The sequence below is a fragment of the Psittacula echo genome (assembly GCF_963264785.1).
Source record: "Psittacula echo genome assembly, chromosome: 2".
NCBI lineage: Eukaryota > Metazoa > Chordata > Aves > Psittaciformes > Psittacidae > Psittacula > Psittacula echo.
The window spans coordinates 123,470,304-123,492,584 of record NC_137737.1 but is presented as its reverse complement, the minus strand read 5'-3'; the positions used below and the strand labels follow the sequence as shown (position 1 = coordinate 123,492,584).

The 22,281-nt window shown below is 39.2% G+C and overlaps 1 protein-coding gene across 1 annotated transcript in view; it reads right to left on the bottom strand.

Annotated features, from left to right (window-relative positions):
- The window catches only part of NKAIN3 (sodium/potassium transporting ATPase interacting 3), a gene marked incomplete at both ends in the record, with an annotated part of 363,381 nt that overhangs the window by 19,909 nt on the left and 321,191 nt on the right, over window positions 1–22,281 (bottom strand). Inside the window, one exon of the mRNA XM_080610873.1 lies at window positions 714–774. Coding sequence (XP_080466999.1) covers window positions 714–774 — 61 coding nt within the window. The remainder of the gene's footprint in view (window positions 1–713; window positions 775–22,281) is intronic.

The following is a 22,281-nucleotide window of genomic DNA, read 5'->3' as shown; positions in this document are numbered from 1 at the left end:
CTCATCCAGCATCGTTCCATCTTCACTACTGCTTTTACCAACTGCAATGGTAGTCATGTGGGTATGGTAAACTTGTTAGGTAATTCTTTCAACCTTTTTTCATACAACATCCCACCAATTTTTCAGTATATTTGTATTTTTCCAGTGCCAATTCAATGACTTTTGGTATATATTTTTTTAAAGGTATGCACACACTCTTTAAACAATATGGGTAGTTATATAAAGGCTTTATCGATAAAGGCAGATTAAGAGCATGGGCTCACCATTTTATATGCATGTTCTAGTTACATCAAGATTTGAACAGGTCTGCCTATTCATCAGATACTGCACACTGTAAATGGCTTGATCTGTCATCTCAGGTTTATTGCTGATAAAGCTGTCATTTGGAAAAACAGACTAACTGGCTTCAGGAGTTTAGATTCAAATTTAAATGTACCTACATAAAGACTTACATAAATATATATATGCAGTGTGGATTTTCAGCAGTGTGACTGGCTCATGCAAGTGGTTCACAGATCTCTAGGTGGAAGTTTAAGAAGTACAATCCTGACAGCTAGATAATGTAAGACTATGTAAAAAAGTATGTCTTTGAGCACAATTACTTGTTCACATGAATGCCAGATTTTGCCAGTTTTCAAACTGTTCTTCACCTTGGTAGTTAATGCAAGACTAAGTCTCACCCCAGAGATGGAGAGGTATGTATCAGTACTTACAGCTGTCTTCCTCCTCCATGAAAATACTGATCACGTAACAGGCATACACAAATCCAATCAGCTGCATGAAAGAAGAGGAAAAGTAAACATTAGATTACATTGAACACTTATTTTGCTTTTAGTACAATGGTGTATAAATGGAGGTACTAAACTAAATTTTAAAAAGATTCATTTCCTGTATTTATGTGTAAATTTCACTGCAAATGGTCACAAACAGATAAATTAAAAAGACTTTCTCTCTTTTGCTCATGTTGCCTTATATTTTAAAATCTTTCCCAGTCCCACTGAGATCAGTACTGATGAACGCTACTATTGAATAATACTGATGGAAACCACTTGGACCTTGATGATCAGCTATTGTTTACATTCTTTTGTGTTCCAGTACCTTTATTCTCACATGACTTTGACCACATGAACGTGAGTCCCGAGCACCTAGTTTATGTGTTGTGTTGCATAAAGTGTCCCAGTGAAGAACTGGTCAACAAAAATTTAATTTGATATGTGAAGTGTTACAGTTGAACTCATCAGTGTCAGGAAATACCTTATCAGAAGGGTCTATCAGTAAATCACATTAACTATGCAAGAAATGAGCAGACTCATTTCCCCAAAGGACAATACGAGTAAAATCATGCCATTATTTCAACTGCATCTCTCACAAAAACATCGTCCTCCACTCAGATCTGTGTCACCTGTGCCACCGAGAGGGAGGGATTAAGATCTTTAGGATCAGGAATAGAAACTCTGCTCATTTGCTTTCCATATAGACAAAATGTTCTCTTACGACTACTGTCAAAGAAGAAGAAAATCCCACTGGGCAAGGAAATGATTAAACTGCATTGCCCAGACATGTCCATGCCTGAGAAAATATTGTTTGTGCAGCTGTACACAATTTGTGCTATCTGAAAGCCTTGAAAAGCCTGTTCATGAGAGATTTCTAAAATAACCCAGAGATTAGTTTTAAGAAAACTCCCCTTTCTCTGGTCAATTCAAAAAATCTAATTAAAATAGCTCTTCTAAGGGTGTCATGGATCAACCATCTGAGAAAGAGGTAATTTAATAGTATCTAGACAGGTATAAGCTCCTTCAGAAGCACAAAAATAATTCCAACCTGCTTTCTGGTTGGGCTGCATGCCCATGCTTTGCTTTACAAGCAGCTCCAAGCACCTCTTGGCAGACAAAAAGCTTGTCCACACAAGGGAATTCAGGGAAGTTAAGACGAATTAACTAAAGCTGTGAAATCAATGCACATAAGATAAAGTACATTAAATCCTTGTGTGGCCTTTCCCATTCAGAAATAAAGTGGCCTTAGTTCACAGCAGCTTAATCCTCCTCTAAGGGATTAATCTTCCCCATGGAGATTTAAGCTACAGTATGCTAAAGCTGAATTACTTGTGAATGAGATCTGTCATAGTGCTGCAGCACAGTCCTGTTGGAGCTTCCTTTATAGGACATTAACCTCAGTAATGTTTCAGGAAAGAGAATATGACCCAATGTCCCTGTTGCTCTGAGCAGACTGCAGTATCGGCAGATCTCTTGGGTTTTTTGGGGTCCAATTTACTGGGACAGTATTGCCATAGCCTCTGTCAGGTGGACACCACTGTTGTAGCAATGCTCTGAGCCAGATAAATGCAAACTAGCTATGCCTGAGCATCCATGGCCCTCTGTATTGAGTGTCATGGTAACTGCAGTCCATGGGACCAGGAGCCACGGTGGGGCTGGGGTGCTCAGTGAGAAGCCCATGTTTACCTGCTGAAGACTATAGGTGGGTAAGAGGAGTCCAGCTTCTTGCTATTAATGAAATCGGGATCCTGTGGCTCTCCTGGCCTGCACCTCCAGAACCAGCTCTGGCTTCCAGGTTTCTTGACAGATTAAGCACATTTTTTTCCCTAAACTTCACAGTTTAGAGCACCATCTAGGCATTGCAACTGAAGGAATATGATATAAAGGCTTCCAAGGAGGTGGCTGGTCTCTTCTCCCAAGTAGCATGTGATAGAAGAGGAAATAGCCTCAAGCTGCGCCAGGGGATGTTTAGATTGGGTATTAGGAAAAATGTCTTCACTGAAAGGGCAGTCAGGCATTGGAACAGGCTTCCTAGGGCAGTGGTGGAATCACCATCCCTGGAAGTGTTTAAAAACTGTGCAGATGAGGCCCTTAGGGACATGGTTTAGTGGTGGACTTGGCAGTCCTGCCTTTACCCTGGAGTAAAGGTTGGACTTCATGAGCTTAAAGGTCTTTTGCAACCTAGCTGCTCCTATGATTCTATGATAAAGCAATAGTACTTGAGGTGTATGCTTGTGCAATCTGAACATTACACATAGATTAAAAAATCATTGCATTAGTGCCACACAAACGCCAAAAAACAGGTGACTTTACATGAAGGAATGTCGCCTGTTTCTCTACAGTATTTCCTGCTCACCATTCACGTTGTGCAATTGGACTCTGTAAGTGACTTGGGTATCTTTCTTTTCCCTAAACATGACTGAAATATTTTGAAGAATAAAACTACTGAGTAAATAACGAACATGATAAAAATGAACTGTAGTACAGCTTGTGAGCTAAATAATCGTGAAGGAAGATCAAATATTTTGAATTATTTACCATTTTCCAATTTCTCTGTGTATATCTTTTTTTTATTATTAATAGTCTGCATTAAATTAAATTTACTTTTATGAATGCAATTCCTTTTTTGAAGATACATGTGTACTCCATATCCATGCATATTATATAAAGCATCAGATCACGAAGGCTTCCAGCAAATTCTCGCACATGTATAAGAAGTTGGAGAGGTGGATAAAGCAGAGAAAGAAACTTTCACTCTAATGTGTAACAAAGACAGGGGAAACACCCTAAGAGATCTTTCCTCCAAAAAAAGCATGGGGGCATGGCAAGCCTGATTGTCTTAGCAGTCTTAACAGCTTATGTCTTGCTCTTTCAGTAGATCTTGTATTTAGAGTAAATCTTCCCCACACTCTGCGGTGCTTGAAATGCACTTTATCTAATCTATGACCTTGCAAAATCAGCAGCCTCTCTCTGCTTCTCAGTATTTTTTTATATTTCTCAGTATTATTAGATAAATATTCCTCAGTCAGATAGAAATCACTGCCATCTGTTATGTTTATAGCATATACTTGCTTAAAATACACCATTTTCCCCAATCTGTTTAGTAATTAATATCAGTGGAAATAAAAATATATATTCACCCTCTCCCAATTTCATGGTCTTCTCAGGGTAAAAAGAAAGATCAGATTCACACTGGGAGGTATCATAACCCAGAATACTCCAAGAATATCTTTCTGTAATTAAAAGGCAGAATGCACATTTCTGAAAGAATAAATTAAACACGAGGGGAAAGAGCCCTTTACCGCCAATTGTCAGGCATTGCTTTTCAGACATGGACAGATATGTTCTGTTTGTAACTAACATACGAGTAATTATAGTTGGGTAACCGATACCTACAGTACAATTAACATGAAGTGATAAAATGGGAATATACCCTTCTACAGATGAGACCCATTTCCAGATCCTTAAACGAGTTACAGCCACCACAGTGTGAATATTTTTATAAATGAATTAATTAAAATCTCTTATTTTGCTGTATTGATAGACACACTAATAAAATATTTATTCCAACAAATTACTTTTGCTATCTTGATTAACCCAGCTACTGTTTAATTAATAACATTATGCTCATGTGAACCCATCTAGCCATCATGTTAATTGCCAATTTGCAGTGAGCTGACTGATAGGTACTGCTCAGTTTCTTGATATTGGAAATGTTGACTCTTGGCCTGGCACCAAGTGATAGACTTAAATATGTGTTCCCTGATAACTAAAGAAAATGTGATGCAAATGAGCTGGAAGATACTTAATTTGCTCATCTTGAGTTTCAGTAATCATTCAAAGGGAATGATAAAGTGGTTGGAACAGGACATCTGAAGCATCAAAGGTCACCAGCACCTGAAAGTATAAATGGGAGCCTCTGTCTTAATACAGAGAGCAATTTAGATGCCAAGCCGGACTTGTCTTGACAATGTTGAGTTTCAAGGCACGGAAACCTTTAGGGATCCCTGCACTGCACAGGGGAATCCCTGTCTTGCCTGCAGAGCACAGACCAGTAACCTGTCTCAGAAAACACTTGTCAGTGTTATTGTGAAGAAAATCAAGTGAGAAACTGAAGGAAGAGGTTGTTGTCTCCTGCGTTCATCCAGCTACACAGCTGTTATGGTACATATCTTGCTCTTGAGAGAATAAGCAATACATAAAATACTCATATATTTCATAGAATCATTGAATGGTTTGGGTTGAAAGGGACCATTAAAGACCATCTCATCCAAGCCCTGTGCCATATGCAGGAACATCTTTCACTAGATCAGGTTGCTCAAAGCCCCATCCAGCCTGACTTTGAACACTTCTAGGATGGAGCATCCAGAAGTGTTCTAGGTAACCTGTTCCAGTGCCTCATCACCCTCACCCTTATGTTCACTTTCTTCCTTATGTACAATCTCAATTTACCCTTTCAGTTTAAAACTGTTGCCCCTTGTCTTCTCACTATAGACCATGGTAAAAAGTCTCTTTCTTTCTTTATACATATACTTATATATAAATATATACATGTATTAAAGCTCCCTTTATATATTGAAAGGCCACAATAAAGTCTCCTTGCAGCTAAATAACCCCAGTTCTCTCAGCCTTCAGATCATTGTCATGGCTCTCCTCGAGACCTGCTCAAGCAGATCCATACCTTTCTTGTGCTGGGGACCACACAGCTGGATGCAGTACTTTAGATGGGGTCTCACAAGAGTGGAGTACAGGGGGAAAATGACCGCAGCCTGCTGGCCACACTTCTTGTGATGCAGCCCAGGATATGATTGGTTTTCTTACTTTTGCTGGCTCATGTACGGTTTTTCATCCACCAGGATCCCCAAGTCATTCTCCACAGCACTGCTCTGAATACCTTCATCTCCCAGCCTGTACTAATATTAAGGATTGCCCTGAGCCACGTGCAAGATCTTGCACTTGGCCTTATTGAACTTAATAAGGTTCATTCCTTGAGCCTGCCAAGGTCCCTCTGCGTGACATCTCTTCCCTTTAGCATATCAACTACACTACTCAGCTTGGTGTCATCAGCAAACTTGCTGAGGGTGCACTCAGTCCTGCTATGTCATTAACTAAGTTATAAAAAACCACTGGTTCCAGTATGGATCACTGAGGGACACCACTTGTTATTAGTTTCTATTTGGACATAACTCTTTGGACACGGCCCTCCAGTATTTTCAGAACTACCAGTATTTTCATACCAAACCCATTATTTCTTCAATAACTAGCTGGTAAGTGTTGCTTTCATTCTCCAAATCATAGCAATGAGCAGGCTTAGGGTGGTGGGGAAAAACTGTCACCTAGGCTGAGCTGGCAGAAACTTCAATATCAAGTGCACAAAAGGGTTTCTTATTAGTGAAACATGGGTACATTTATATGATGCTATTATCAAGGCTTTTGATGCATAATTTATTCTCTGCTGATAGCCTTAGGTAGAAATGAAGTAGTACTCTCTGTTATTTTTCTCTGGTGCAGGCAGTATAGTCTCTGGAGGACCTAAATGCTTTATTCTAACTAAAATCTCTAGGCTTAAGCTATGGAGATCTGCATGAAATATAAATGCCTAGTTTAACATAAGTGAAATTAGGTTATATAATTGTCCAACATTAAACTGTAAGAAACTGTGAAAACATATAAGAAATTAAAAACCTAATCAGCTGAGCAAATATATGCTGTCACATATAATTGTTTTAATAAATTAATATTGCTAGAATATATCCTATTAAAAATAAGACCAAAATGAGTGTAAAATGTATATTTACTTGCAATTTAATGTTACCAGTCAATGTGGATTAACCTTTCTTTAATAAAGCAAGGACAAATGCAAAATAAAATTAGAAGTGATTATTCAAATCAAGGGTATTTTCTGAAGACTGAAATATTTTTGATTAAAATTGATGAATCAGATAACTTTGATTCAAATCTTTCTGCTTGACTTTTTGATCATCAGCTGTGGCCTTTATATATACTCTCACAGTATGTGATTACTTTCAGTTCCATTGGTTCAAAGGAGACCTGAGTGTATACCGGATATTTAAGATTACATGAAGCAGTGCCCTAGGCTATCAGGTTAATCTTGAAGATTAGGTGTACAATAGGACACTTATCACAGTTAAGCTACTAGGAAGTGTTTTGTAGAGATCTCATTACAACAACATAGGACCATCCAAATAAACTAAATAAATGTTCAGCAGTCGGGGCTCCCAGAAGATGTATGTGATGCTATAGGTAAACTAGATTTGGAAGATTCCTCCAATCAAAAAGATAACACAGCTGTGCTTCACATCCTTCCTTGTGCATACCCAGTCCACCCAGATTGTCATTTCAATGAATATAGCTTTTTTCTTGACTTTTATTTTGCTCATGACAGCTAAAGAACATTATTTCCCATGTATCTCTGTAGTACTTCAGAAGTATAACTTGGCAAGCACTCTAACAAAAGGGTGAAACATGGGTAGTTCATCTTCTAAGCAACCTACTTGCCTCTAACAGTCTTAATACCCTGCAAAGAAGACTGTAAAGCCCTTTTTTTTCCATTAAAGACTACAAAAAATTTAAATCAGAATGGGATATATATAAGAGAAATAGGATCTGTGAGTATATACAAATCAGCAAGAAGATAGAAATACAGCTAAAATTATCAAGCACAGAGAAAGTATAACGCCATGTATTACAAGACAATGACAAAAGAATCAGAATCAAGAGTAACAATAGTATACAGTTGCAGCATAATAATAACCATTCACTATAACTGCATGATTATATACTATATACTATTGTATATAATTATCCAATTATGTCACTGTATGTAATTATGCACTATAACTGCTTGATTATATGCACTTTATTAGAAATATATTGTAAAATTATATAATCATAGACAATTTAAAAATTGAATTAGAGAGTGTCAAAGGGTCTTGTTTTCTAGAACTGTATGATGAAATGCACAACATTTTACAGTGGTAGCAGTAGGACCCTCAATCTTAAGACACTTAGAAATCTAAAAACCATAAAAGCAGACAAACAACTGGAAAAAATGTCCAGAAAACACAGCAGGATACGGTAGCAGCAATATCTGAAGTACATTATGTGGTCTAAACACTTTTTGTCTGTTTTTCCTTCATCTTCCTAAAATCTATTGGATTTGATTTAAATAAAATTCAGCCTTTAAGGGCTCTGTCTACTGATTTCATCAACACTACCTACAGCCAGTCTGATCCAGCTGTGCCATTTACAGCTATAGTGGAGAGGTTCTAGAGGCTGAGACTCTGATAGGCCTTAAAATGTGTTAAGGACTGCAAAAGTGGGTGACAGGATCTTACTGGTACTTTTGCTTTATGTTGGTTGTGGAGAAACAAGTGAGCAGAGATATTAAAATAAATGTCTATCCCTAAAATCCATAGAGGTTGCTGCTAGCTAATACTGCAGGAGATGGTAATTCCTCTTGAATGCCATCTATATAGCACTGGGAGGGGAGAAAAGCGTGCTGGAAAAGACTATACCTGTTAGCTACCTATGCTTTTTCAAGTCCTACCCTGTATCTGCTGTTCTCAAATCCTGGATTCTCTGGTGTCCCTTCATCTTTAAATTAAAAACTGTATTTGACAATCCTATTTTCCTAGGCCAAGATCAAAACAATTGTTGCCTGCACTCAGTTTGGGATTTTGTCTCTCCAGCAGCATAAACATATAATTATCCCTATCGCCTAGTTGCCCCAAAAGACTTTACCAGTTAAGTGGGAGGACTGACATGTTAGTTGCCAAGATGTGTCCCAGCTTTTTTAGGGTTGAGAAAAACAAGTGAGAACATCATGTATACTCACTCCCCCTCTCCAAAAAAAAACTGGATAAGCAACCAAGACTTTCTCTAGATCTAGCTTTCCTCCAGTGTGTAAAGAAAATAAAAGTTGTCCTATGAATGGACTCAAAGTTCTCATATTTACCTTAATGACTAATTAGCTTGTGAACTGAATAATAGGGAGTGAGAAAATCCTTTACATCTAATTTCACAATAAGCAGACAGGATTGCCTGCTTTCATTTCTGTAAACTTGATACTGTGCTATTTAGTTTCACATCTTCTAAGCAACTACTTTTATTTGCTTTTACCTTAACTTGTCAGTGTTAAGGACAATTTCAGAGCTACCTGCAGATGACACAATATTTTACATCTTTTGATATAGCAAAGAAATTCAGGTTTGATGGTGTCTTGTAACGCAAATTTTTTCTTCAAGGTATACATCAGGTAATGACTTCACCTCCACTAAGTTGCATGTACCACTTAGGAAGCTGGCAATGAAATGAGAAGAAAGAATGAAAGAAATGTCTGCCAGTGACTAGAGGCAATGCAAATCTCTTTGGCATGTGACAAGGTACTTGGAAAGGTTTCTGAATCCCAGGGAAAACGATTTTGTATGCAGGAGGTAGCAAATTAAATTACTTTCAGAACAGCAGAATATTGCAAATCTTGGCCATTTTTTAGGCTAGTACTCCTTTTAATTCTTCCACTGCTTAGAATGCAATTATAAAAATGTCCTTTGACAAAGGATATTGTTTCCCTCCTTATTAGATCAGAAGGCACATAATGAGAGTATTATTTCCATTTACTTATGGCAATAGATATAGACAATGCATTTTAATTCCAGCAATGCATTTAATCTGTGAGAATTACTTATTTTCTACAAAACTATTTCTTTCCCTCCATGCACATTGTAAATAGCACATGCACGAAACTATTACATCACCAGGACACGGAAATACAAATAATAGTTTCAAGATTTCAGTGGGGTGACAGTGAGTGTAAGAATAGAATTACTAGCCTGATCTCCACTATTCTCTAACCTCCCTTATAGATGTTTCTTAAATACCTAGGTAATAATAGCTAAGACTGAACAAATTATTATTATAGCTTCTGTTAATCCCTAAATATGGTTTGAAAATTGTATGAAAAAAAATTGCAACGCTTTCTCTAATAACAATTATGCCAGAGCATACCCCAGGGAAAAAAAGAACAACAGAAAGCAACCCACAGATAAAAACCTAAGCCATCATGTTAACTCACGTTAGGAAATGTGCTATGATCTAATAAACTGAAAAGTAAGATTAAGTCTTTACCCATACCAGGATGCTCATGTTAGCCCCACTAGTGGAACCCTCAGAGAGGGTTTTCAGGAGTGGTAGACAAAGAAATGCAACTCAGAAACAAGCTCCAATGCCTGAAAGACACACACCAGCTTAGACCTGGCAACGATTACATCACAGGGAAAAAAAAAAAAGTCTTGAATAATAACCAAGAAACAGTTAAAATTCACAAGGGTGTAGAAAGTCATGTAATGCAGCATGGATGAGCACAGATTATCTGAAAACTTTTCTTATAATCTAGTCTGCAGGGGGAGCTGGAAAAGCAGCATACAGTATGTCTCTCTGTGGATCTCAATTCCTAATTATTTTTGGACATTGGATAGTTGAATTTTCTTTTTCTATTAATATTTTCTTCAATACAGACAATCAGGCAAAAAATAATAATTCTGATTCTTTTCTTAGATGTGCAAATATACACTGCAAATTCTTACAATCTTATCTTCCTTAGAGGACCACAAATGATGTCTCTCTGTTCTTGGCAAAGAAAGTGCATCTTTACCCATAAGAAGGTATGAAAAGACAAGAAAAGGTAAGAACAGCTGAACAGATGATAGCTTTGATTTTCAAAAATGATAGTTGAAACAAATCACTTCTATGTTCACCAGGCTTTGATACTGTTTTGCCTTTTAGTGCATGTTCATTGAAATACTACAGTAGCGTCCCACAAGTAGAAGAGGTGAAGATACGAATTCTTGCTCATCACTTTATTTTTCCTAATCAATTTCCATGTAATAGGATACTTAGCAGATGATTTACCACGTGTGCTTTCACTTGTGTATGAATCTGTCATATTCAAACCACAGAGCAAATTACTTGATTTTGGGCCACAGTTGAGTTGGTTTTGCTCTTTGGAAGAAACAATACTATCATCATAAATATGGCTGGATTTATGTGTTTGGCAGGTAACATAGCAGCCTCTTCACAGAACTGTAACGTCTAAAACTGTGCAACACAAAGAACTCTACAATAGCAATGCAAGTAATTTTGAAAAACCTTTGTTTAAGAGTTGGATTTCTATTATGGATATCCTTCACACTGTAGCTTTTCCTACTGTGGATAATATAATTTAATTCCTTCAATTTGCTACCGGATGCACAGATGGAGGTACAGAAACACACATACACATCCACACACACATCCTTATAATGCTTTGTGGAGTAGTCTGCGGTGATATGTGAGAAATAAGACTACCATAAAAGCAGCAATGTTATCAGTTTGCTCAGGAATTCCTAGTTAAACTGTGTGCTAAAAGGCTTTTGTGCTGGATTCCCACTGGGCAGAAAAGCTATCAAGAATTGCAGTGAAGCTTTGCTTTCTATCAGTGCCTAATGAATTTCAGAAGCTGCTTCTCCAGTCATATCTGACACAGTGTGATCTCATAACATACCTGCCTAGCACAGTTTATTTGTTTGCAATATACAGTCCCAGTATGTATGTTGCAGCTTTGTGTCCTATTCACTCCAGTTTCTTACCAACAGCTTTCACTTGCCTCTGCATCCCACTGCTCCCTTTACCCTCATCTGGGTCTGATTCTGCAGTCTGAAGCCCAAAATCATTATTTCTTTTCCAAGGAGCCTAAGCTCAGCCTGTAATCAGGCAGCATACAAATACACAAGCTACACTGGAGATATTCTAGAAAGGACATGGTCTCCCACTGTCAGTAAAAAACCAGCATAAGTATCCCTATCTGGCTGGGGAGTGTGCCCCCACATATTGGGTGTATGGGTGGCAGCAAATGTACATATGGCCCCAGAGCCAACTTTCAGGATGTTTTAGCAAATGGGAGGCAGATTTGGCTCTTACTCCTACGTTGAGGCTACTGCTGCAAAGAAACGCAAATGTAGCAAGAGAAAGCACCTGAAAAAATCAATGACAAAAGGGACCCAAGTTAGTAGGCCAGGTCTACTGGGGGCTGGTAGAGCTGATCTGACAAAGAAGAGGAAGAGAGGTTTTGGTAGCAGGCTTGCCAGGCTGGTCAAGGTTTCTTTAAACTAGATGTGTCGGGGGAGGGGGGCATCGTTCCATCCCAACACACCCAGTCAGTTGCCAGCACCTACAATAAATGCTTGGACGATGCAGAGATATTCCAGCCGCTCCAGCCAAAGAGCCGGCTTCGTTTGGAGGTGGGCTTAGATGCCTCTATACAAACGCCCATAGCATGGGAAACAAACAAGAGGAATTAGAGATGTGTGCACAACTGCAGGAGTACGATATAGCAGGCATCACAGAAACATGGTGGGATGGCTCCTATGACTGGAGTGTTGGAATGGAAGGTTACAGGCTCTTTAGAAAAGACAGGCCGGGCAGGCGGGGAGGGAGAGTTGCCATTTATGTTAGGGATAGGCTGGAGAGTATGGAACTCTGTCTGGGGACAGGTGAGCAGTTGACAGAGAGTTTGTGGGTCAAGGTTAAAGGGAGAGCAGTGATGGGGGACATTGATGTGGGGATCTGTTACAGACCGCCTGATCAAGAGGAATCTGTGGATGAAGTGCTCTATAGGCAGATAGGAACAGCCTCATGCTCACAGGCCCTTGTTCTTATGGGAGACTTCAACCACCCTGACATCTGTTGGAGTGAAGGTACGGCCCGGCACAAGCAATCCAGGAGGTTCCTCGATTGTGTGGAAGACAACTTCCTTCTGCAAGTAATAGAGGAGCCAACAAGGAGAGGTGCCATGCTTGACCTCGTGCTCACCAACAGGGAAGGGCTGGTTGGAAATGTGACGCTCCAGGGCAGCCTTGGTTGCAGTGACCACGAGATGGTCGAATTTGAGATCCTCGGGACAGTGAGAAGAGCGTGCAGCAAGCTCACTGCCCTGGACTTCAAGAGACCAGACTTTGGCTTCTTCAGGAACCTGCTTAGTAAGGTTCCATGGGATACAGCTCTAGAGGGCAGGGGGGCCCAAGACTGCTGGTTGTTATTCAAGGATCACCTGCTCCAAGCTCAGGAGTGTTGCATCCCAACTAGAAGGAAGTGCAGCAGGAGGGCCAGGAGACCTCCTTGGATGGATAGGGAGCTGCTCAGGAAAATTCAAAGCGAAAAAGAGGCTTATAGAAGGTGGAAGCAGGGACAGGTGACCTGGGAAGAATACAGGGATGCTGTCCGGGAAGCTAGGGACCAGGTGAGGAAGGCTAAGGCCCAGTTAGGATTGAACTTGGCTAGGGATGTTAAGGATAATAGGAAGGGATTCTATAGGTACGTAGCGAGTAAAAGACAGACTAGGAACAATGTCGGCCCCCTCCGGAAGATATCTGGAGAACTGGCTACCCAGGATTTGGAGAAGGCTGAGGTTCTTAATGACTTCTTTGCCTCAGTCTTCACTGGCAAAGTCTCTGACCGCACCATCCAAGTCTTGGAAGGCGAATGCAGGGACTGTGAGGATGAAGACCCTAGGCCCACTGTAGGAGAGGATCTGGTTCGAGACCATCTTAAAAACCTAAAGGTACACAAGTCCATGGGACCTGACGAAATCCATCCACAGCTCCTGAAGGAGCTGGCGAATGAAGTTGCTAAGCCACTGGCCATCATATTTGAAAGATCATGGCAGTCAGGTGAAGTTCCCAATGATTGGAAAAAGGGAAATATAACCCCCATTTTCAAGAAGGGGAAACTGGATGACCCGGGGAATTACAGACCAGTCAGTCTCACCTCTGTGCCTGGCAGACTCTTGGAGCAGATTCTCCTGGAAGGCATGCTAAGGCACATGAAAACAAGGAGGTGGTTGGTGACAGCCAGCATCATGGCTTCACTAAGGGGAAATCCTGCCTGACCAATTTGATGGCCTTCTATGATGGGGCTACGGAACTGATGGACAGGGGTAGAGCAGTTGACGTCATCTACCTGGACTTGTGCAAAGCGTTTGACACTGTCCCACATGACATCCTTGTCTCTAAATTGGAGAGACATCAATTTGATGGGTGGAACACTCGGTGGATAAAGAACTGGCTGGATGGCCACACACAAAGAGTTGTGGTCAATGGCTTGATGTCCGGCTGGAGACCGGTAACAAGTGGTGTCTCTCAGGGATTGGTGTTGGGACCGGTCTTGTTCAACATCTTTGTCGGTGACATGGACAGCGGGATTGAGTGCGCCCTCAGCAAGTTTGCTGATGACACCAAGCTGTGTGGTTCGGTTGATACGCCGGAGGGAAGGGATGCCATCCAGAGGGACCTCAACACACTTGTGAGGTGGGCTGATACCAACCTTATGAAGTTTAACCATGACAAGTGCAAGGTCCTACACCTGGGTCGGAGCAATCCCAGGCACAGCTATAGGTTGGGCAGAGAAGAGATTCAGAGCAGCCCTGCAGAGAAGGACTTGGGGGTGTTGGTCGATGAGAAAATGAACATGAGCCAGCTTCAGTGTGCACTCGCAGCCCAGAAAGCCAACCATATCCTGGGCTGCATCAAGAGGAGCGTGACCAGCAGGTCAAAGGAGGTGATCCTGCCCCTCTACTCTGCTCTCGGGAGACCTCACTTGGAGTATTGTGTGCAGTTCTGGTGTCCTCAACATAAAAAGGACATGGAACTGTTGCAACAAGTCCAGAGGAGGGCCATGAGGATGATCAGGGGACTGGAGCACCTCCCATTTGAAGACAGGCTGAGAAAGTTGGGGCTGTTCAGCCTGGAGAAGAGGAGGCTGCGTGGAGACCTCATAGCTGCCTTCCAGTATCTGAAGGGGTCATAAAAGGATGCTGGGGATGGACTCTTCATCAGGGACTGTAGTGACAGGACAAGGGGTAACGGGTTCAAACTTAAACGGGGAAGTTTAGATTGGATCTAAGGAAGAAATTCTTTACTGTGAGGGTGGTGAGGCACTGGAATGGGTTGCCCAGGGAGGTTGTGAATGCTCCATCCTTGGTGGTGTTCAAGGCCAGGTTGGATGAGGCCTTGGGTGGCATGGTTTAGTGTGAGGTGTCCCTGCCCATGGCAGGGGGGTTGAAACTAGATGATCTCAAGGTCCTTTCCAACCCTAACTATTCTATGATTCTATGATTCTACGATCCAACTCTGCTTTGAATTTGCTGCACTGATTACAGAATCATAGAATATTTAGGGTTGGAAAGGACCTTGGAAAGGTCCTTTTGATGCAGCCCAGGATACGGTTGGCTTTCTGGGCTGCAAGTGCACACTGAAGCTGGCTCATGTTCATTTTCTGAAAGCTTGTCTTTGGAGTCCTTGACTCTGGCTCACCTAGACTGAGCTTTTGGCTGCAGCATATAAAGCTTCTGTACAAAATAAGCTCAGATTTAAAGAAATTTCAGGACATAGTTGATGGTGCTTATTTGTGTCTTGTTCTGATATGAAGACAGAATTACACAGTTTGAAGGAGAGGAATTCAGATAAATGAAGTGCCAGCCCACTTCTCCTCCTCCTTCTCCCTGCATACAGAGCTGGGACAGATCTTTCCCTAGAAATATTCCTCTTGTACATAAGGGACACCAGGACCTCAGAAGTATGTCCATCATCCCTGGAAGATATCTTAATATACATGGGGGAGGCTGAAGGCATCACCAAAACAGGTAGCTTTGGACATCTGGGGTACATTTATAGGGTTTTTCTGCTCCTGTTGTACCAGCTGTTTGTTTGAACTCTCTTCCTTTGCTTCCTTGCAGGTACAAATAAGTTTAAGCCTACTAAACAATGTGGTGTTGCACAGGCTAGCTGAATAAATATGTGGGAGGTTAAATTTCATGGCACTCTTTCCCCTGCTGTTACAATTCCCTTATATTGTGAGCAGGAGTAGAGTTAGCTCATTTAAAGGAAACTCAGGTCTATTTTATTGACAACTCTCACAGCTCTTTGAAATGTTAACTTTTACAAAAGTGAATTTTCATCAAAGAGAAAATCAAGGAGAGACAGTCTGGCTCCTGTAATAAGCAAATCAGCACAACTGTAATTTTTCAGTATGAGGACATAAGGACAAATGTGACAGAAAGCTGAAAAATTGAAGATGAGAGAAGAATGCCATGTCCCATGTTAAAGCTTTCTGGGGGATAGGTGATCCAACTGATTTGTTGACAGGTCTCTAACCACAGCTTCTCCAAAATTAGAATAGATTAGTAATAGATTAATAATAGAATAGAATAGAACAGAACAGAACAGAACAGAATATTTTAGGTGGAAAAGACCTACAGTGACCGTCTAGTCCAACTGCCTGACCAATTCAGGGCTGACCAAGTTAAAGCATGTTGTTAAAGGCATTTCCAAACGTCTCTTACGCACTGACAGGCTTGGGACATTGACCGCCTCTCTAGGAAGCCTGTTCCAGAGTTTGATCACCCTTTCAAAGAAATGCTTCCTAATGTCCAGCCTAACCTCCCCTGGTTCAGCTTTGAACCATTCACATGCATCCTATCACTGGATCCCAGGGAGAAGAGACCTGCACTTCTCTCTCCACTTCCCCTCCTCAGGAAGCTGTGGGGAGCACTGAGGTTACCCCCTTAGACTCCTTTTCTGCAAACTAGGGAAGCCCAGAATCCTTGGCTGCTCCTCACAGACATGCCTTCCAGACCTTTCACCTGCTTTTGTGCTCTCCTCTGGACACATTCAAGGATGTTCATGTCTTTCTTAAGCCATGGGGCCCAGAACTGCACAAAGCACTCAAGATGTGGCTGCACCAATGCTGAATACAGCAGAATGATCACCTCTTTCAACACCATTGTACAAATTGCTTGGATCCTGCATCTTCGGTGCTACACACAATTCTTTGTCCTCATCTTAGAAGCAGATAAATCAGAACATGTACAGAGAAAGGAGGCAAAGATAATCAAAGATATGGGTGGCTTTAGAATAAGGAAAGATTAAACAAATTCACCCTTGGAAAGGAGAAAATTGATGCCAGAATTATAGAAAAAATAAAATAATGAATGGCTTGGAAAAGATTAATACAAAATAATTAATCCCACTTTTTATTATATAAGAACATTGGAAAATCAAACTGAATTATCAGATCATAGACTAAAAGGTTGCCTTTCATCACAGACTGAAGGAAGGACATTTTGCACACAAATCAGACTTTACCTGTGGAACTCAATGACCAAAGCATGCTGAAGACATGAGACCTAGCAGTCAAAAAGCTGATTAAGCACATGCAGGAAAAAAAATGTTCTTTGAAGGCTATGAAAAACAAGATTTCAGCTACAACAGATTTGTCCCAGGAACTCCCAGACAACACTGCCAGGAAATGTTACGCACTCATGTTTGCTGCATTAAACATGTCAATTTCCTACTATTTATGTCTGCTAAATTCATCTGTAAATCACATAGCTGTAAAATTGGAAGTAATACACAATAGGAAATTAAAATACTAGCTCTAGGCTTAATGTATGCATTATTTGTTGAATTGAAATGCATTAATTGAAATTAGGTTTCATTCAGGATTTGGAATATGTATGAAATGATTCAGTTAGGTATGCTACCTGTTTCAAATGAAAGTGAAGACGTTAAATGCTTCCACATAAAATACTAGGAATAGATATGAGATGTTCAGCTATCATGCCAGATTTCTAGGATTTCTCTCTGTAGTTCATAATCCAAGATTTCCTTGCAAATTTATTCTTTCTGAGAAATATGGGCTATGATCAGAGCTGGGCCAGGAAAACTTTAATTGTTTAATTATGAGTAAAGTGGCTATAACAAAATGTCAAAATACTCTGTGGATTTGGTCCAGAAGTCTTTAAAAAGCCACATTAGTCAACCAATTTTTGCTTTTTACTTAAGAACTGAAACAACTGCATGGAAAAAAGTCCTCTTAAATGAAAAGAAGGATGTGTTAATTGTTAAATTTCTAAAATGCTGTTTAGCTGACTGTGGCACTCATATTCACAACCTTATCTCAGAAACTGACGTGAGTCTTCCAAGTACCAAGCATACTTATGAGCATTTTGTATTTTTCAGATTTTTGGAAAATTAGTTTATCCATGGTCCACCTTTCAGATATGTTGAAATAAAAAACCATACACAGAAGCAACTTCCTTCTGGGACCAGTGGACCAAAAGTCTGTCCACTTTTAGGCCGTTAGGGAGAGGACTGAACTGTATTCATAATCCAGAGTATCAACCAGTTGGTCCTGAAAACTGGCCTGAGAAATCCATCCCCAAGTGAAGAATACTTAGAAGAAACCTGTTCTTTTGTTATATATATTATTTTCTTACAGACTTGCCTATAAAATTCAATGTCTCTTTCTCCATTTAGGTTCTTCAGATAAAAAAGTGACCTGATGATTTAGTTAAGGGATTTCGGTAAGTTTATTAAAACCTAAAGATCTCATATTCACCGTGTAAGCTCCGACCTCCTGTTTATAGAGATTCACAGCTCTGACTCAATTTTCACTAGAACTTATTTTTCCTTAATTTTTCTTTGTATTTTCTTAGGGAAATGGCTCATTCTTTACATCTGCACATGGCATGGCAAAATGTGTATGCTTACAAAATGACACTTCCAAAAATTCTCAGCATTTAGCAAAAATATTTTTGATCTCTAAATTACATGTACATTAAATATTTAAAAATAATTATCAACTAAAACCTTGTATTGTGCTGAACTTGACCTTTATTTAAAGTTACAGAGAAGATTCTATGTTACTATATGAAAAAACGAACAGAGCAATAAACCAGTAATTTGGTAAGGATGAGGTTTAAGAGAGAGATGGTAAAACAGCTTCATGGTGTCGGGGCCAAGGGACATCTCTGTTCTCTGAAATACTACCAACTGTAAGTCATACCTAAACTATGACCTATAGCTCCTTATGTCTTTTGTATACATAATGCTAAAATTATACTGATCACTGATAGGGCCTTAAGCAGGAAGGAAAATGGACTCTGAAGAAATAACAAATAATTATTTCCAGTAGCATTCTGGTTGCATATTAGCTGGATGATGTGAGAAACTGAATTTACTGGTTCATTGACTCAATCTTAATTGTAGCCTTGATTTGATCATATATTCAATCCTTTCCATTAGCTGAATTGAAGTAAATTATCTTAATAAAGTGCTTGCTTAGTCGCCTATTTGTTTGCTATATGTTTTAATAAAATGTATAAGCTTATAGAATAAGTTGCCCTCTCAGATTGCAACATGGATCACTAACAAAAAGCAGTTAAAGACAGTATTTACAAGGCACTTGACTCTGTGTCCAAAGTGACACAGATATTTCAGAATTGATAAACAGAATTAAAGAAATCAGTATAATACAATTCCCCAAATTAATCTAAAAAAAGAAATAATTTTCAGGTAGTTCTTTTATGATAAAAAAATAGCGTGTGCATCTTTAGTGGTAAAAAATGAAAATACAGTTATCCAACAACTTTATTTAAAAATCTTTAATGTATTAATTTAAGGTAAGCAGAAACTTCTTAAAATAGCTTTTGACAGATTATAAAATATTGCATAATGAAATGCTAAAATTTCAGTAATCTCTTTTAAAATTGGAAATATTGTAAAGTTATCAGGGAGCATGCAATTAATGCTTTACGTGGAAAATAAGCATAAAGTTTCAGCTTGTGATATTCTTATATGTCTTTTAAAAGATTATTAAATTTAGCAATTTCGGGAACCCAATTCAAGCCTAGGGAACTGATAATATTTTGTGAAAACTTCTAATATTCTTAGATAAATATTGTTTTAAGAACATACTAATTTTGTCTTCAATATGATTTCCTTAAAATTCAAATCGCCGTGAAGAAAAAAAATTAATTAGAATTCCTTATATTCCTTTAGAATTCCTTTAGAAGTAGGAACTGATATTAAGAAAACTTTAAAATCTTATGATGCTAGTCACCTTCATGCAGAAAGTCCTGTGAGAGGGATTAGAGTTCCCTTTTTACATTACATTGAACAAAACTGATAACATTTGTAAGAAGTAACAGTGAATGCAAAGATAGCTTGCACTACAGAAACCATGAGCTACTGGAGACGACAATTTTAGGGAGAGAACAATGGAATGAGGATGGCAAACACCCAGGAATCAAACTGCAGTGACCCAGGATGGAGGGTAGCTTCTAGGAGCAAACAGGTCTATCAGCAAGAGTAGTTCAAGAAAGCGATCAGACTGGAAGAACACACATTGCATAAATACCAACTTTTACAAGCATAGAAAGTGATGGAATCGGCTCAATAATGGTCTCTGGGATGACTTGCACACAGGTTACCAGAGACAAATATAAAATAAAACCAGAAATGTATAGGGATGAATGCAGAAAGGTTAAGACACAAGGTACAACTAAAAAAAAAAAATAAAGCATTATAAAAAACATTCAGTAACATATTACTAATAAAAAGAAAAGTTCAAGCAATAACCTGTCACAGTCCTCAGCGATATGACCCTGAGGCTGTAGGTGCATGTGCCAGCAGTAAATATTTTCTAGCATGAGCAGGTCACCCATCAGATGAGCAGTCCACTGCAGCTATGCATATAATGAATACAATATGCATCTCCTCCAGCCCACTGGAGGCATGGGTTTGAGCAGCTAGATATAAGGTTTGCCTATGTTAAAGGGCACTGCCTTCAAGGGAATGAATGCAGAACCATGGCCTTGAGATAGCTAAAAATTTCAATCTCTTTTCTTGGTGAAGGCATAACACTGACACTAATGAAGGACTCAGTTGAGAATAAGGAAGAATATGTTAATATATGATCATTTGTATAAATTAGACATCTGAAGAAATTCAGATGTACTAGCCCTGGGAAATTCACCTCAAAGCATGCAGAAGTCTCATTAAAGCAATCTCAAACATGTTAGAACATACTTGTGAGAATCTGATTTAAAGCAGGAGAGGCTGAAGATCAGAAGGTCAAAGATTGTACTTGTCTCTTTACACAAAGACAGGAAGAGAGAAGGGAAAGAGGACACACAGAATTATATCCCTAACTTCATTTACTACAAACATATTGAAACAAGGAATCAAATAATCAGTGGGTAAATAAACATACCAGTAAGAAAGCAAGGTGATAATTAATAGCCAATATTCATTTATCAGAAACTGAATCATGTTAGGTCAAGTGTGCTCCTTTTTATGAGAGATAATTGGCTTTGTGGTTAGGGAAGGAGCAACAGGTGTGATATATCTTGATTTTAGTAAGCATTTTGACACTGTTTGACATTCTTAAAAGCAAACTATGAAAATATTACTTAGACCAAAGTACTGTTACATAGATTGAATAACTGGCTGGAAAACTGCGCTCAGAAATAGGTACTCATTTTTCTCCATCAAATTAAGATATGGTCGCTGATGGGGCTCTGTAGAATTCCACCTGGGTCCAGTACTACCCAGTAGTTTCATAATTCACTTGGTTATCTGAAGAGATATTATGCCTTTTACACTTCCAGATGGAAGCAAGCTGGCAGCAGCTGCAAGCCCCATGGAGGACAAGATTAGAATTAAAATAATCTTGACAAACTGACAAAGGGTCTGGAAAAAAAAAAAACAAAACCGATGTGATTCAGTAAGGCCAAGTGCAAATTCCTATACTTAGGTGGGAATAATGAAGCACTCGAAGACAGAATAGGGTGAACAACAGGCTACATAGCAGTTCCACAGAGCAATGAAACACTCTCAGATTATGACTTGATAATATCAAAATGTTGGGAAAAAAAAATCAGACAGCATACCGGGATGCAAAACTGATTTTCAAGGTGAATCAGAAGTGCCCTAGAACACAGCACCAGTAAGGTTGACAGATTGTGTATATTTTGGAGCTTTCCCTTCAGCAAAGATGAGAAATAATTAGAGGATATCCAGATAAGAATTCTAAGGATGATCAAACATCTAGAAAACATGACCTGTGGGAAAAGCTTATGATACTAAAGTACACACTCTCTTAAAATATCTGAATCTGGGAGACTGCACTTACAGTGTATTGTTAGCTTACATTGCTCATAGAAAGATAAGTGCAAAGGGCTTCTTCAGAATGCTGCCATCTAAACCACTTACCAAACAATTTTATTCTAGAAATAATCAGTCACTGTCAGAGGATAAAAATCTTAACAGAGCTTTTCAAATTCAATTACAAGATGAAACAACTACTAATATCAAAAGACTCAAGGGTTTTCTCATTAGTATTCTAAAGCAGCATAACAGATTATTTTGAGTGTGTCAATAATGATTCATATTTCTTGTTGAGGCCCCACTGCAAGAGAAAATCCTAAGACAGTTGAACTGTCTTTTTCCAGGCCAATATATGAAAACTATTGTTAAAGTTGTTATGAATCTAGACAGGGGATAACTTTCTCTGACAGCTGTAACATTAGTGGATGAGATGCAAAGCAGAATCTGATCACTTCAGGTTTTGTGCTGGTTACTATGTGGGCAAGATTCAATTATTACAAAAGAAA